Source organism: Rhododendron vialii, chromosome 12a, assembly GCF_030253575.1.
Source record: "Rhododendron vialii isolate Sample 1 chromosome 12a, ASM3025357v1".
NCBI classification, from domain to species: domain Eukaryota; kingdom Viridiplantae; phylum Streptophyta; class Magnoliopsida; order Ericales; family Ericaceae; genus Rhododendron; species Rhododendron vialii.
In genome coordinates this window covers 27,798,186-27,810,893 of record NC_080568.1, presented here as the reverse complement: position 1 = coordinate 27,810,893, position 12,708 = coordinate 27,798,186, and the positions used below count along the sequence as shown (strand labels likewise).

The following is a 12,708-nucleotide window of genomic DNA, read 5'->3' as shown; positions in this document are numbered from 1 at the left end:
TAACAAAAACTGCTCGGATTTGAACCGTTTGATAAAAACTGCTCAGTTTTTATTTGAACCGTTTGATAAATATATATATATATATATATATATATATAGAGAGAGAGAGAGAGAGAGAGATATTAACCTATGTTTGTATCTGTAGCTTGTTGTATTTGAGGTTTTTTTTTTTTTAATCGGAGCTTTCAATAGTTGGTCCGTTGGTGATTTTATATTGCTTAAATGTTGAAGTGTAATTTAATACTCACTCCGTCCCATAATGTTTATCTGGTCCGCGAAATGAAAATTACAAAATAATGCATTTCTTTCAAGAAAAAATTCAAATTTTTTTCATAAGTTAAAAGAACTCGTCGAGATCTAGTAAATAGTTGGATTTTTTTTCAACTTTTCTTACAGAAATAGTATTATTTTTCCGGCTCCGTTTTGCGGACCGGACAAACATTATGGGACGGAGGAAGTATTGCTAATAAGAAGTGAGACTCTCTTTAATTAATAATTTTATAGGTTTTTATTTATTTATTTATAAGTTCAGTTGAGTAGTGATAGTGATATTAGGGCTTTTTTTAAATTCTTCACTTGATTTATGTTTAAGTTTATCGGAAATTTAAATGTAGGACCAGTATATACTAGTGTACTACATACTACGGAGTCTTAGAGTATCTCTCTCCCATTCGCTTGCGACTTGCGAGGCTTCAAATCCGTAAGTATTCTCTTATTATGCAGAGCCCTGGCTAGTGGTGCTTAGATTGGTAATTGTACATATGTTGTTAAATGCAGAGCCCTGGCTGGTGGTGCTTAGTTTTGTGTTGATTTAGTTGACATTAGTTGGTGTGCTTAAATTTGTGATTGTTGCTGTAAAAATTGTTAAGTATTAGGAGTAACTCTTTAAGGGCACATTTTTTTTCCTTGGGCACTAAAAACTCTTGAGCCGGTCTTGTCTATCTCACTTCACTCATTACCACTCATTACTAGGGGTGTTACAAAACCTGACAGACCGAAAAAATCCTGAAAAAACCGACCGATCGGTTCAGCTTTTCGGTCGGGGTGATGGCGGAATTTTTCTGGACCGGACCGAACCGAACCGAACCGAAATTGGTTCAGTCTCGGTTTCTTAGAATTTTTGCTGGACCGAACCGAACCAATCGACTATATATTTTATATTTTACGTTAAAAAATATAAAAATATTTATATATATCTTACATATATATGCTTTAAATTAAATGAAAATTTTATATTTCGGGCCGACCGAACTGATCCCACCCTGAACCGAACTCAACTCCAGTCGGGATTGGTCCTGAAAATATTTGAACCGAACCGAATCGGTCTTCAGAAATTCACCCCGAACTGAACCAACCCGAAATCACCCCTACTCATTATATCAAAAAAAATAAAAATTCTCAAAACACAACCAAACAAAGTGTAAGATTGTCATGCACGAAGTGGGACTGTTCCCATGCCAATGTCTGTAGAGAAAATTTTCATGTAGCTGAATCAATTCCTGTAACAACTGAAGGAATCACTTCCTCAATTGAATTCCCACCTTCCAATTTCCAAAATTGGTTTCTGCCAATGATGCAAATCAGAACGTGGAAAATCTGAGGAGTTGAGACTTTATGGGAGCCCAAAACCATACGGGCTAAACAACCCATGGCCCAGTCCAGACAAGCCCATGTTATACAAGATCAAAAATAGTAAGGATATTGGGCCCAAGGTGCAAGCCAAGCCCAAGACCGTGTGCCCGGTCGAGTTCGAGCAGGCAACAGTGGCTGTACGGGCGCGTTAAGTGGGCGAAAAGCCCACATTCCTTCGGTCCTCTCCCGGCCCGTATCATTCATTAATTTTAGGTTAATTTTAAAATAATTTTTTTAGTGACCGTTTAAAAAATAAGCTCAATTGAATATGTGTAAGTAGTTGATTCAATCTTTCAATTTTTCATTCAGAGTTTAGGATACTGAATTTTGAATGAAAACGTAGTTTGGATCAACCACTTACGATATCTAATTGAGCTGAGTTTTTGCAAGTCACTCGAAAAATTTATTTTAAAATAAATGAACGGTTTAGATTCTTTATGTGGGTCCAAAAGTAAGCCCCAAAAGCCGTTGTACATTTTCAATACCCCAGCATTGGGTACCATTAGTCGGACTCATTTTTTTACACACCTCAAACACATTCTCCCTCCATCGTATTTTGTTTATCCATTATTCCTTTTGTGTCTTTTGTTTCAAATTTTCAATACATAATATTTTGAAAGAAATACAAAATAGACTAATATATTGAAAGATATACAAAATAGACACAAAATAAATAATGAACAAACAAAATGGGACGGAGGAAGTATAAGTTGAGTTGTCCCAAGCAAATTTGCTTAAAAGACTTTTCATACTACTATTACCCAAACCAATGACTCTCCAAGAGATCCCAACCAATCTCTAGACACCCATCTTTTGCAATAACATCTGATTTTTCTGACAAAATGAACACCAACCAATCAAATGTTAATTACTAACATTATATTTTTAAGCCTTCTAAAAATCAGCAACAATGCTACTTGTACATATTTTTGTTCACATATCATGCACATACATTTTTGTATGGCTCATATCAGGGTCCCACAAAATGATCCGAACTGCGCATCTTTTTTAAAATATTTTTTGGAGGGTTTTTGTAAAAAATCAGCTCCAACGAATATCGGTAAGAGCTTTTTAAGAAATCGTAGGGCAAAACAGAATGATTCATCCTACGATTTCTGAGAAAGCCTTTACTGATATCCGTTGGAGTTGATTTTTACGGAAACCCTCCAAAAACTATTTTAAAAAAGATGAGCGGTTTGGATCATTTTGTGGGACCCCGATATGGACCCCACAAAAATGTAGAGCCCTGCTATCCGCGGAGAACCACGCAGAGAAAAACGCATTTGGCCCCCATTTCGGTCCCGAAAAAATCTAGAAAAATATACATTTTGCCCCTACGAATCCAAAAGTAACACTTATCGATATCCGCTGGAGCTGATTTTTCACAGGGCCCCATAAAAATAAATATTCAAAAATTTATGGATATTTTTCTAGATTTTTTCGGGACCCGAAATGGGGCCAAACGCGTTTTTCTCTGCGTGATTCTTTGCAAATCGTTATTGCTATTAGAATTTTTTAAAAATGTTTGTGCATGATATGTGCACAAAAATCTGTGTGGGAATCATTTCCGAAAAATCAAATACTTATATGCATACTGGAACAAGCGTCTTATCAGTGCTGTGCATGAGAACATGTACAAAATTATTTTTATGTTTAATGTAACAATGTTATTTATAAGTACATGTAAAGTCTTGTTGTGTTATTTATCTCTCATTATTTATGATTTAACATTAGATATAAAACTTTTAATGAAAAAATGTATGAGCATCATGGAAGGAAGTTTGCAAGTTTTTTCTTTTTATTTATTTAAATTTTTGGTATTTTGAAAAGTCTAGAGAAAAAAAGAAGAAGGAAAAGACGAATTTTATTAAGGAATTACCACATAGGAGAGAGAATTAAGAAGAGAACTTAATTTTATTTTTTAAAATTATATTTGCTTAGTATATAATATAGATACCCAATACTTAAGAGATATATGTATGAACTCTAAAAAATTGTATGGTGAAAAATGATGGGATACCCGAAGACCATTGAATAATCATTTTCCATTTGAAGAATTATTTTGTGCTTTACAAGCAATGTTCCTTCTTCTCACAAAAAACGTGTGGATTCCATTCTAAATGTGTAAACCCCACACGTGGGATAATCTATCTTCCCATTGCCGATATCGGCAAGGAAAGTAAACAAATCCCAATAGACGGAACAAATCTCAATCGACGGACTAGGCCCTGGTTTTTGATTTTTCTTTTTCTTTTTGTTTTTTTAATCCGCGGTTTTTGATTATTCTGTTGTCGCATATTTGCTTCAAATACCCAGCAATCTCTTTTTCTTTCTCCTCAACCTTCCTTTCCAAAATCGAATCAAAAAAAAAAAAAAAAAAACCTTCCTTTCCAAAACCACCCTCCCCCCAAACCCATCATTTTCTCTCCCGAGAAAAATTCCCAATGGGAAAGATCGGATTATTCGATCTCGAGAAGCACTTCGCCTTCTACGGGGCATACCACAGCAACCCAGTTAACATAATCATACACATGCTGTTTGTTTGGCCACTGTTCTTCACGGCTCTTATTCTCTTCTATTTCACGCCTGCTTTCTTTGAATGCCCATTTCAGTGTCGTTTTGGCCTTGTCCCTAATTTTGGGCTTTTGTTCACTTTGATCTATGCTTTGTTTTATGTATTAATGGATAAGAAAGCTGGGTCTTTGGCTGCTGTTCTATGTTTGACCTGTTGGGTTTCTGCTAGTCTTCTTGCTAAGAATCTTGAGTTCTCTCTGGCTTGGAAGGTAAAAAATTTTTTGTTATCGATTTATCTTTGCTTTGAATTTGTTCTGGTTATTTGTAGGTATCTACGTTCTTATTGACTCCTTTCCTTTCTTCGAATTTTTCCTTTTGTTTATTACATGTGGGGGTTCCTCTCAGCTATTGTTCTAAAAATCAGTAGTGCTAGTCGGACAGAAAAGGGACGCCTAGGCGCCGACTAGTCGGCTGCACCGCCAATTTCCTAGGCGTGGACTAGTCGGCCTAGGCGGCTGACTTTTAGAACACTTACTATTTATAAAAAAAAAATTCTTAAACAGAGAGCTGAATACCTGATAAAATGGTATTACCTGCTACTTATGCATAGAAAAGGAAAATTCCAAGGTATTTGGTTTGCAGCCGCCCTGACTTTCAATTTTCTTTAGTTAGGATTTGATATTCAATTTTGTTTGCAAAAAGCATATGAAGACTAATTATTGTGGTTTGTGAGAAGGTGGATTAGAATTGAACGAGACACATTGAAATCCATCTGAATATAACTCACCAACGCTATGTTGAAATCCGTCTGTAAGCTATCAAACCTGAAAATTAAGCTATCAAAGCCCTTCATTTGATATCTGTAACTATCAAAGTGGAGCCTTACAGTTGTTGTAGAGTATAAAAAATGGGTTGAGAAGTTCCTCCATTGATTCATATACTTGGAATAAGAGCTTTTGTATGTCATGAATGAGATACAAATATTTATCTTTGCTTTAAGTTGGTCTTCTTCTTGTGCTCTTTTCAATACGTTTAGTTTTCAATTTTTGGTCTTTGACTTGAGGATGAGGTGTATTTATGGTTCTGGAATCTGGACCATGGTGCTGATCAATGGTTTTGCATCATCTTGCCAATGGTTAGTTGGTTTAGACATTGGATGTGGTTGTAGCCGAAAACAAGTGTCTGGGATTTTAAGATTTCGTTGTGCCATATGGAGTTGGTATTATACATTTAAAAAATTAACTAGTTTGCAATATCAGATACAAATTAAGTATACACTATATATACATAGTCCTCTATTACATGTAAAATAGCTATATTGTGTTTCCGCTTATTCATCCAATATGTATTTGCGATAGTATTGGCCAGCACTGTGAAGGTCGTTGTAATGACCTCGACTGCCAGGTGTAGGAAGGAGTGAAGGACTTGGTTTGTGTTGTGTTGTTACACAAAAGAATGCATGTATGGGTAAACGTTACGAAGGCACATGAGGTGAAGGGTCATTTTTAAGTTTTTTTTTTTCTTTTTATCTATTTTGGCCAGTTGGGGGAATAGTGAAGGTAGCCTCATTTCCAGCTGGCCATTCTATGTGGCAACATGGTGCATTTTTTTGAGAATTTTGAACATTTTTGGGGTGATTCTTTTCAGCTAAAAAAATTCGACGTGCTCTTTGTTGAAGGACTTTATGTAGTTATCTTGTTTATAATCTTATAGAAATTTGCACTACAAAATATATATTGTCATTGATGTATCCCAGCCATACCCACTTATCACTGTGTTCGTATTGTGTACCCATATTCGTACCCATTGCTTCATAGCTTGCCTCAAATTGGTATCAAATGATGTTTTGTTTTTGGTTAGTGCCATCATAGTTCATTTTCTAGATCTAAAAATGTTATGTTGCTGGACAAGGTTTGAAAATTTTCAATGGACTGTGCACCGTGGCATGAAGGAATAGCAGAATCGAAAGAATTATATTTAGCTTTTAGGTTCTATATGGCTGAGTAAACTTTCTGAATTACGCACGCTTGGAAATCCTAAGGCCACCCAAAGTTAAGTATTATTTGATGGGCTCAAAATCCTACCACACTCCGATTTGCAACTCCAGAACCTAGCCTAAGACTCGCCGTTGGATTGCTGAAAAGCCTTCTATAAAGGGAAATCACATGTAATCTTCTAATCATGTAAGGCTGGCAATATGTGTTAGAAGACTTTTTAACCAACACTTAAAAGTCAAAGACTTGAAATAGGCATGCTGAAACTGCCAAGGCTACTTCCAAACCTTTTCAGTCAGCATTATGGAAAATATTGGCCAACGAGTCTTCTTCCACTTCACAATAAGCACAAGGTTTCTGAAAAAATGCACTTTCAGAAAGTTTTACACATCTATCATGTGGATAGACCTTTGTCATTGGCTAGTTAATCCCTCACGTAAACAGAATATGCATTCCTCTTCCGACACTTTGATTTAGTGGAGTTTATTGTTATTCATCTATCTCAAATCTATAGTCTTTATTGGTTTCCCCATTGTGACCCATGTTCATTGATTTTTATACCATTTTTTGTTCTAATCTTTGTTGTGCTTCACCAAATATGTTCAGGTTGTTCTTGCAGCTCAGTTGTTCTGTTGGACTGGACAGTTCATAGGCCATGGTGTATTTGAGGTAACTTGGTCTATAATTTGCATCGTATTATTCATTGCCTCATTCCTGTCATTCAGTAAATGTTTTTATTTTATTTTCTTGACTTGTTTTTGCGTAGAAACGAGCGCCTGCTCTCCTGGACAACCTCGCCCAAGCCTTCTTGATGGCACCTTTCTTTGTATTATTCGAAGTAAGTTACTATTATTCTTGTGACGAAGTGAAAAAGCAAATCAAGAACTAAAGCAATGGCCGTCCAAGCTAAACCTTGATTAAATTGGATTTACTGTCAATGTTTGGTCATTGCAGGCTCTTCAATGGTTGTTTGGCTATGAACCATATCCAGGGTTTGATGTGACTGTGAAAGCAAAGATAGATGCTGACATCAAAGAATGGAAGGAGGCAAAAGAGAAGAAAATTACATGAAAGAGAAGAAAATTACATAAAATCGTGAAAATAAATTAGCTTGTATCTTCAGAAACCGTCCATGGGATTGACCCAAATTTACTGTTAATGACCACTTTGTAAGTAAATGGAGAACTAGTATGTACCTTATCAATCTTTCTGAATTTGACATTACACTATGGTCAATTTACCTTCCTAAAATAGTCTGCATTTCAGTGTTTTTACATGTTCTCTCTATTCAAAATTTTGGACTTTTGAGACCTGCACACAATTTAGCGAATGCAGTTTTGTTTCCGTGTGAAGTAAGTTATTATGTTCTGTAGAGGTGGACGAATTCTGTGTTAAAAGACATTGTGAAACACTTAAGTCTTGAATCCTGCAGTTTTTTAGAGTTTTGGGTTTGTCCATAAGTTTACATACTGTTAATTATAGAGTTCTCGTTCACGGTCCGTTATTTTTTTTCTCCAGAATATCTGTTTATTTTTTGTTTCTTATTTTATTCTGTTCTGTAGCTATTTACAGAAGGAAGGACGATAGGTTTGAGGAGAAGATTGTTGACATTGGTATAATCTCTTGTACTGCTGGTTGACTTCTCGGTCACTACGCTTTTGTTCTAATCTTCGCTTTTGTAAATCTTAGTAGTTCGAGACGTTTTTGAAGACCTATCAATTGTGGAGGAAAAACAATGAAAAACAGAAACATTTTGCTGGATTCATGCTGCTTGTCCAATACAAGGTTGAAACAATAATGATACTCATGTAACCTTAATCGATGGGCACAAACTTAACTTATGAGAATACAGGCACAAATTGGCTATTCTTCGGAAATTTTACAACTAAAATAGTGCCCCCTATATATGCACAATACTCGCTCCATTCAACCAACTGCAAACTTATGCACTACACAAGATAAGAGAGGGATATTTCAGCCAAATTATTTTGTACTTGTACATCATACAAAGTGGGATGGATACATCTGCTCTTATTGCTAATTTGCCTTCAAGGCATTGATTATCTGGAGTAATAAGCCATTTTGGAAACACCAGACACTGCAACAATATACATACTACTAGCGTTCGCGAGGGCTTATCGGATGTATATAGATGGTCTTTTTCTGTACAGCCATACACAGCCATAGTCTACACGTAACTATACATCCTGCCGGCATACAGGGCACGAGCCATGTCTAATGAGCCACTTATCCACACAAGTCAAGTGGAATGTGTGGTGACATCTGGGCAAGCTCCTAGCAATCTCCCCAACTTCAATATCCTGTCAAAAGCAAGCAACGATAGGTTATATTTTATCCATAGAATACATATGATATGATTTGGTACTCTTGAGTATGACTGATGTGAATCCAAAGTTTTGCAACCAAATTAGGACCTGTAAACATATTGAGCAGCAAATGCTTTGTACGGCATGGACTTCATCCAACATGACATGACACGGTAGTTTACTCAAGTGCTCCCCCGACAACCCTCTGGATAGGACTTCACCATATGCATCATAAACATCATCATAGCTTATGTTCGCAATGTTCACCTAATCATTCAAGTTTCTTAAGGTTAGATATCAGAGCAAATAGAACTGTATGAAATTTTAATAAAGCAAGCAAGAGGCTCCTTTATTGCAACAAGGCAGAAAAAGCTACTCAGATTTGGCGAGAGTAAATTGCAGAGACCCCATCATATCAACCATCAATGTATCGTTTCAGCAGTAAGGGACTCAAGTTCCGTATGAATAGATGTGGATCTCAAGCAAAGGAATTAAGGCTTAATTTCAACAAAAAATAGAAGTTTAGATTGCGAAACTAGAACGGAAGATGGATTAGAGGGAAAAATGAGAGATTCTTTTTTGTAACTTTTTGAAACCACAATCCATGAAGGATTTCAAATCATTCAGCTGTATAGTTATTTCCAACTCATCATGATAAAACTCCCAAACTCAATGTCCAAGTATGTAAACTATCAAATCTCGAGCGAGTCTCGTTATCTGTATGTCGAATCCCTTCATAAGAAATCCACACTAATGTAAAAGCAAAGCCTAATAAAGGTAGAATATCCGCAGCGGAGCCAACAGAATACAAGTGAAGTGTAAGCTATATGTCAAAAAAAATGACCTTGCATAACCAGGGGTGGACCCTAGATTTAGTTGCAGTGGGGTCAAATATCTACAACACATGCTTGTTTTTGTGCATAACCAGGGGCGGACCCGGGATTTAGTTGCATTGGGGTCAAATATCTACAACACATGCTTGTTTTTGTCTTTGCAAGAGCCTATGCTTGCTTTTGTTGAGAGAGAGAAGAAGAAGAAGAAAAGACTATAGAGTATAAAGTCTATATATAGACTCGTAGACTTTGTACGGGAGAGAGAAAAAAACGTTGAGTTCTTTGCATAACGTCACAATCAAAGAGGGCAAGAATTGTAAATTCTGTGGAATTTTCAGGGCAAGAATATTATCCTTTGGGGCAAAATTACAAAATACTCCTCAAAATTATACCTGCTCTAGGGGTATTTTGGAACTCAGTGGGGTCAATTGACCCTACTTGCCCTAGTGTGGGTCTGCCCATGCGCATAACGATGGCACCACTTTGGGTCGGAGGAAGGATGAGTTTTGTTTGGGGTGTTGAAATGAAACCATAAAGCTGTAACAATGAGATGAAGAATGTAGTCATTGAACGACCAGACCTCCCTAACTACTCCAATACAAAGGTGGTGATCTACCAATGACCCATCTCCTTATAAACAACACCAATTAACAATGATTTTTCTTCTTCAACTTCAACAACGGTAGAACCATTTCCATGAGCAGCTTCAACAACTGTGGAAACTTCCTTCTTTTAATTAAATTGTAAGCCGTAGTAACATTTCTATGGGCAGCCTTCAACAACAGTAGAGAACTTTCGCACAACAGAAAATAGAGTTCAGAGAAATCTATCTTCTCTCTATAGTAGGACATGACCTTAAAATTTGCAACTCCTAATAGTAAAGTAGATTCGAAAACAAAGTTTGGTACGCTTAAAGAAGCCTTCATAATTAGATAGAGAAATAGAAGTAGACGAAGGGGGATATCAATAGATGAAAATTCCAAAGCACAGGAAAACAATGGGATGAGATATAACTGGCGGAGTTTTATCAAAAGACACCTCACCGACCATTCGAAATTAAGAACCACGGGAAGAAGAGGACAAACCTGCCAACTGTAGGCCGATAATATTGCTGGTGGAAACTGTTCCTCCACAAATCTACCACGGAGAAGCTCCTCTATGAAATCTGCCTAGTAATAGAAGATAACAATTAGTCTGCAATGAATGACCACCTTTCACAGAGATGCAAACGAATTTTATATGCTTCAGCAAAATACCAAGCCGACAGAAAGGACACTGTGGATGTTAGAGAAACAAATAAATGAATGAAAGTACGCTAACCATGGATGATGAACTCTGTGACCCTGAGAATTCAGAGCACCAATAAGCACGGAAAGCCTCCAAAACTTCTACAGATAGGATCGTCCCAGCAATGGCGCCAATTCCAGCTCCGCGGATGACCCCACTGTCAGAAGCTCTACCTGCTAAAGCGCCAGTTATAGCTCCAGTAAAAGCCCCGGCTGCAAATGAAGTACATATAAGCATATGCTATTAGCTTGAAAAATATATATCTTTACGATACCGAAGCACATATTGAACTTCATAGTGTGGCCAAATGCATAGACATAAACACCAAACACGGACCACGGACAAAATACAGAAATGGCAGGACACCACTTGCATATTGAGTAGGTAAAGAATTAGGCAGTGTCAGAAAATTTTCAACCAAGTGACGGAACGTTGAAAATGGTAGATTGGAGAATTTTTGGGACAGCTTAGACATATTGCCAACGAAATTATACTATGAATAGGTCAAAATAGGTGCAGAGCATCCTTCTAAACGTGTTCAGAAGTTTTAGTGACTGAGATATCAGCCACTTATAAACCACGAACCGAGCCTTAATCAGCCACTTATCCGACGAGTCATGTCCTTTATCCATGTCCATGTGGTGGTACATAGTCCTTATGCAAAACCCCTCGTAAAACCACAAGATGATAGCTCGTGTTGGCCACGCTAAGTTATCCAAATACAATCCACTTCACCGAACAAATTTACACAGGCACAATTCTATACAATCTTGAGATGCAACCCATATCATCTAATGATAATTTCATACAAAAACATACTACTAATTGACTCATTTACGCGAAAAATTCAATTTACGTAGACATCATGTAGAAACATAACATACACACACCCAAAAATATATTAGTTCACATTGTTGATTAGTTTTCCTCTACAGGAGTGTTTGGTTCTTAGTTTATTTCTTTCCTGTATGGGCTATTTCTTGGATTGTGCCCTTCACATTTCTTGGATTGTTATGTATTGTGCTTTAACTTGGCTGTTTCGCCGTGTCCCGTTATTGTAACTCTTTGAATGTAATTTTCTTACCGCTTTGACATATAAAGAAAATACCAAATTACCAAGAGCAAAGAATCCGGTAAGAGCTCCAGAAAGCGCGCTGGCGATCAATCGGGGGATGTAATGATATACTTTGATCTCTCTCCCTCCCTCTATTGCATCTTCCATGGCCACCAATTCCGACCCGCCGCTATGCGGGTCCCGACCCGTAGGGCTTGTGGGCAAAGTTTCACTGGATTTCGTCCACTACTGCATGATCACTCACCAGTGAGCAAGGAATTCGAAAGCCCTAATTTTTGGTGAATCTGATGTGCCCAGGGACATGAGTTTGGGAGAGAGGGAGAGAGAGAGAGAGAGTTGATGAGTTTGGTTGGAATGAAAAGCGACACCAGCTAATTTGTTTATTTATCGGCAGTGATAACGTCAAGACTTCTGCATAAGTCGTCTTTTATGTACCGAAAAGTCTGAGTTTTGGAGAAATTTTTCGGTGCCGAGCGGGTACTACATGGTGCCCGCTTGATGCATTCGGGTCGTTTATTTCGATTTTGGACGGTTCAAATTTGGAGAGAGAAAAAAAAGAAGGAGTGTGGGGTAAGAGGAGAGAGAGTATTTCAATTTGGGCCGTCCAATATATTTTTGGATGACTCAAATGTGCTTGCTTGGGCACCACGTCAGCCAAGTGACGTGATACCACCCGGCACTTAAAAATTTCTCAGAGTTTTGACAGTAACAAAAATACTTTTGACATTATCATTTTTTTTGGTTTATCAATTTGATTTTTGGGAAAAACAAGGAGGACGAAACAATAAACTCAACTTGTTAGCTAAATAAGTTAAATGACTTATTTTTTTATTCTTACTTCTTACTCAATTTTTTTTTTCTCATTTATTAGTTTTTTGTTGATTTTTTTTTGTGAATTTATTGTGTCATCGTTATGATAAGAGGAATCGGAAAAGTTAAAAATTATGTTTTAATTCAAAATTTTTAATAAAGATAAATAAGCCAATTTTTTGTTTTTATTTAAAAAAATATTTTTTCACCATAATTTTATTTTTCGTATTCCTCTA

General features: G+C 36.8%; 2 protein-coding genes across 3 annotated transcripts; one reads left to right on the top strand and one right to left on the bottom strand.

Annotated features, from left to right (window-relative positions):
• The first annotated feature begins 3,839 nt into the window (after positions 1 to 3,839).
• Positions 3,840 to 7,391, top strand: LOC131310205 (2-hydroxy-palmitic acid dioxygenase mpo1-like). The gene is made up of 5 exons (XM_058337113.1): positions 3,840 to 3,973; positions 4,015 to 4,415; positions 6,747 to 6,809; positions 6,907 to 6,978; positions 7,095 to 7,391. The coding sequence occupies exons 2-5, from the start codon at positions 4,077 to 4,079 to the stop codon at positions 7,209 to 7,211; spliced, it is 591 nt and encodes a 196-aa protein (XP_058193096.1). The 5' UTR covers positions 3,840 to 3,973; positions 4,015 to 4,076; the 3' UTR covers positions 7,212 to 7,391.
• Positions 7,392 to 8,090: 699 nt separating this feature from the next.
• Positions 8,091 to 12,064, bottom strand: LOC131310204 (NEP1-interacting protein-like 2). Of its 2 annotated transcripts, XM_058337110.1 has the most exons (7): positions 11,704 to 12,054; positions 10,621 to 10,799; positions 10,386 to 10,469; positions 9,755 to 9,837; positions 9,693 to 9,720; positions 8,576 to 8,734; positions 8,091 to 8,461 (listed from the first exon to the last, which is right to left on the bottom strand). In XM_058337110.1, the coding sequence occupies exons 1-7, from the start codon at positions 11,807 to 11,809 to the stop codon at positions 8,339 to 8,341; spliced, it is 762 nt and encodes a 253-aa protein (XP_058193093.1). In that variant the 5' UTR covers positions 11,810 to 12,054; the 3' UTR covers positions 8,091 to 8,338. The 2 variants fall into 2 exon arrangements, with proteins under 2 accessions (XP_058193093.1, XP_058193094.1); XM_058337111.1 differs by lacking the exons at positions 9,693 to 9,720; positions 9,755 to 9,837 and having other exon boundaries at positions 11,704 to 12,064.
• Between the last annotated feature and the right edge of the window lie 644 nt (positions 12,065 to 12,708).